This window comes from Aureococcus anophagefferens (assembly GCF_000186865.1).
Source record: "Aureococcus anophagefferens unplaced genomic scaffold AURANscaffold_6, whole genome shotgun sequence".
Classification (NCBI taxonomy): domain Eukaryota; class Pelagophyceae; order Pelagomonadales; family Pelagomonadaceae; genus Aureococcus; species Aureococcus anophagefferens.
This window is the reverse complement of record NW_008705566.1, coordinates 2,489,196-2,491,821: the sequence shown is the minus strand read 5'-3', so window position 1 is coordinate 2,491,821 and position 2,626 is coordinate 2,489,196. Positions and strand designations below refer to the sequence as shown.

At 69.0% G+C, this 2,626-nt stretch overlaps 1 protein-coding gene across 1 annotated transcript; it reads left to right on the top strand.

Annotated features, from left to right (window-relative positions):
- Positions 1-1,195: 1,195 nt before the first annotated feature.
- Positions 1,196-2,356, top strand: AURANDRAFT_60024 (hypothetical protein; the record flags this gene model as incomplete). Its single annotated transcript, XM_009037468.1, has 1 exon — positions 1,196-2,356. The coding sequence occupies one exon, from the start codon at positions 1,235-1,237 to the stop codon at positions 2,336-2,338; it is 1,104 nt and encodes a 367-aa protein (XP_009035716.1).
- Between the last annotated feature and the right edge of the window lie 270 nt (positions 2,357-2,626).

Sequence of the window (2,626 nt, the reverse complement as noted above, 5' to 3'; positions counted from 1 at the left end):
GAACCTCGCCGTCCGCGACGAGTGCGAGCGGGCGATCCGGTCGTCGGGCGGCGGCGCGAAGGCGATGGCGGCGCTGCGGCGCCTGCCGCACAACGCCAACGTCAAGGCGGCGGCGGAGAGCCTCCTGCGCAACCTCGGCGCCCTGCACACCGTGGAACCGAGCCGGCTCGACGCCGTCGCCGAGGGCTTCGTGCGATCGGCCGTCGCGGCGAACTGCCGGCCCGCGGCGCCGTCGGCGGACGACTGCCCCGTGTGCCTCGGCCCCTGCGACGGCGACGTCGTCGCGCTGCCCTGCGACCACACGTTCCATCGGGCCTGCATCGCGAAGTGGTTCCGGGAGTCCGTCAAGAACACGGCGCTGCGAGGGGCCCCGGCGGACCTCAACTGCCCGCTCTGCAAGCGCGGCCTGCGCGAGCAGCTTAAGCGGTAGGTGTGTACATACAGCTTAGGTGGCGGGGCCGTCTAGGGGCGGTACGTGGTTTCGTTCTCGGGGTCGAGCGGCAACGTCTTGACGAAGGGCAGGCTGCTGTGGTGGACGACGATCTTCAGGGAGCCGTCCGCGGCCTTGGCGTACTGGAACGTGTACTCGGCCTTGGTCACGCCGCCGCCGGCGTCCGTGAAGTAGTACTCGCCCATGGCCGTCGCCGAGTCGCCGTGGAAGATCGTGCCCTGGTTCTCCCACCTCACGGCCGTGTAGGGCGCCAAGGCGAAGCCCTTGTCCTCGCTGCATTCGCCGTTCGCGCCGACGAAGTACGACGCGGCCTCGGCCTCCGTGAGGCGGATGGCCTTGTCGGCCGCCTTCGTCGGCTTGAAGAGCACGTCGAAGCCCGACGCGTAGCCGTAGAGCTTGTCGAGCGTGGCCTTGGCGACGGCCTGGTAGTCGCCACCGTCAGTGTAGTGTTTGCCGATGCTGATGAGGGAGTCGCTCCACTCCTGCTGCACGGCAGCGACGTCCGCCTCCGTGATGGGCTCCGTCGGCTCCGTGATGGCATTGGCAGCCGAGAAGAGCAATGCGAACAGGATAGTACGAGCCACATGTGGCTTGCAAAAGTATTCCACGCAGGTCAGGCAGCCGATGCTCACGCGCCGTCAGATTTAGGATTTGGAAACGGCAGCATCGTCCTCAAACAGCTCTCACAACGGCACCATCGGATGCTCAATTCCTTCGGGCGCCACGCTGGCCATCGTGTCCCTGCGCGTCGCAGAGGCCCGCAGCGTGCACCCCGATCTCGTCATGTGGGCCCACCGCGCAGCCCTGCTGTCGCTCGTGGCCGCGAAGCCGAGCGCGCTGGAACTGCGGCCCGTGCCGACGAGCTACAATGCCCTCGTCGCCGGCGCGACGGGCTCGAGCTTCGGCGAGGTGGCCAAGGTGGTCAACGTAGAAACGCCGGAGCTCGCGGCGGACGAGGTGCTCGTGCAGGTGTGCTACGCGGGCGTCAACGGCGGCTGCGAGACGTTCCGCGCGCGCGGCGACCACATGTTCGCCGGCAACAAGGAGGCCGCGGACTTCGCGCTCGGCGCCGAGGGCGTGGGCCTCGTCGCCGCCGTCGGCGCGGACGTGCGCGACGTCGCCGTGGGCGACAGCGTCTGCTTCGTGAACGCGGCGTTCGCCGAGTACTCGACGAGCAAGGCGTCCATGCTCTGGCGCATCCCCGAGGCGACGCCCGAGTACGTCGGCCTGCGCATCTCCGCGCTCACGGCCTGCGCCATGCTCGAGGAGACGGGCAAGATCAAGGCCGGCGACACGGTGCTCGTCACGGCGGCGGCCGGCGGCGCGGGCCACTACGCGGTGCAGATCGCGAAGCAAAACGGGGCGACGGTGGTCGGCACGTGCTCGAGCGAGCAAAAAGCCCGGATCCTGAAGGCTCTCGGCTGCGACTTTGTCGTGAACTACAAAGAGCGCGAGTGCGCGGAAGCCTTCGCGGAGATCTGCCCGGAGGGCTTCGACGTCGTCCTCGAGGGCGTCGGCGGAAAGATGCTCCAGGCCTCCCTCGGCGCGCTCGGTCCCAAGGGCAAGCTGCTGCAGATCGGCTACATCTCCGAATATCCCCACAACCCGGAGGCCGCGGCCGAGACGGCGGCCCACGGCCTCGACACGTCGAACCTCTTCTGGAAAAAAGAAACGATCGCGAGGGGCGACCAGACGATCATCGGCAACGCCTGGCCCGACTTCTCCGCGATCGTCGGCTGCAAGGACCGGGTCCTGTCGCTCTTCCACGACGGCGAGCTCCGGTCCTTGGTCGACGAGCGCCCGTTCGAGGGCCTCGACGCCGTGCCCGCCGCCATCGACCACATGCTCTCGGGCACGACGGTCGGGAAGGTCGTCGTGAAGATTTAGAATAAGCCTCGCGTCAGGTCCGCGATCTGGGCCTTGGAGGCCTTTTTCGGGGACCCCTCGCGCCAGGGGTCGATCTCGACGACGGCCCGGCCCGCCTCGCGCGCGACGTCCTCGGTCGTCGCGAGGAAGCCGCCCGGCGGCTCGTCGAGCGCGTCGCGCCACGCGGCCGCCATATCGTCGAGCCAGGGCCCGAAGCACGGCAGCTCCGCCTCGACGGCCTCGAACCATCGATGCAGCGCGGGGTACTCCTCCGCGGACCGCGCGTAGTGGCCGTGGAGCAGCGGGACC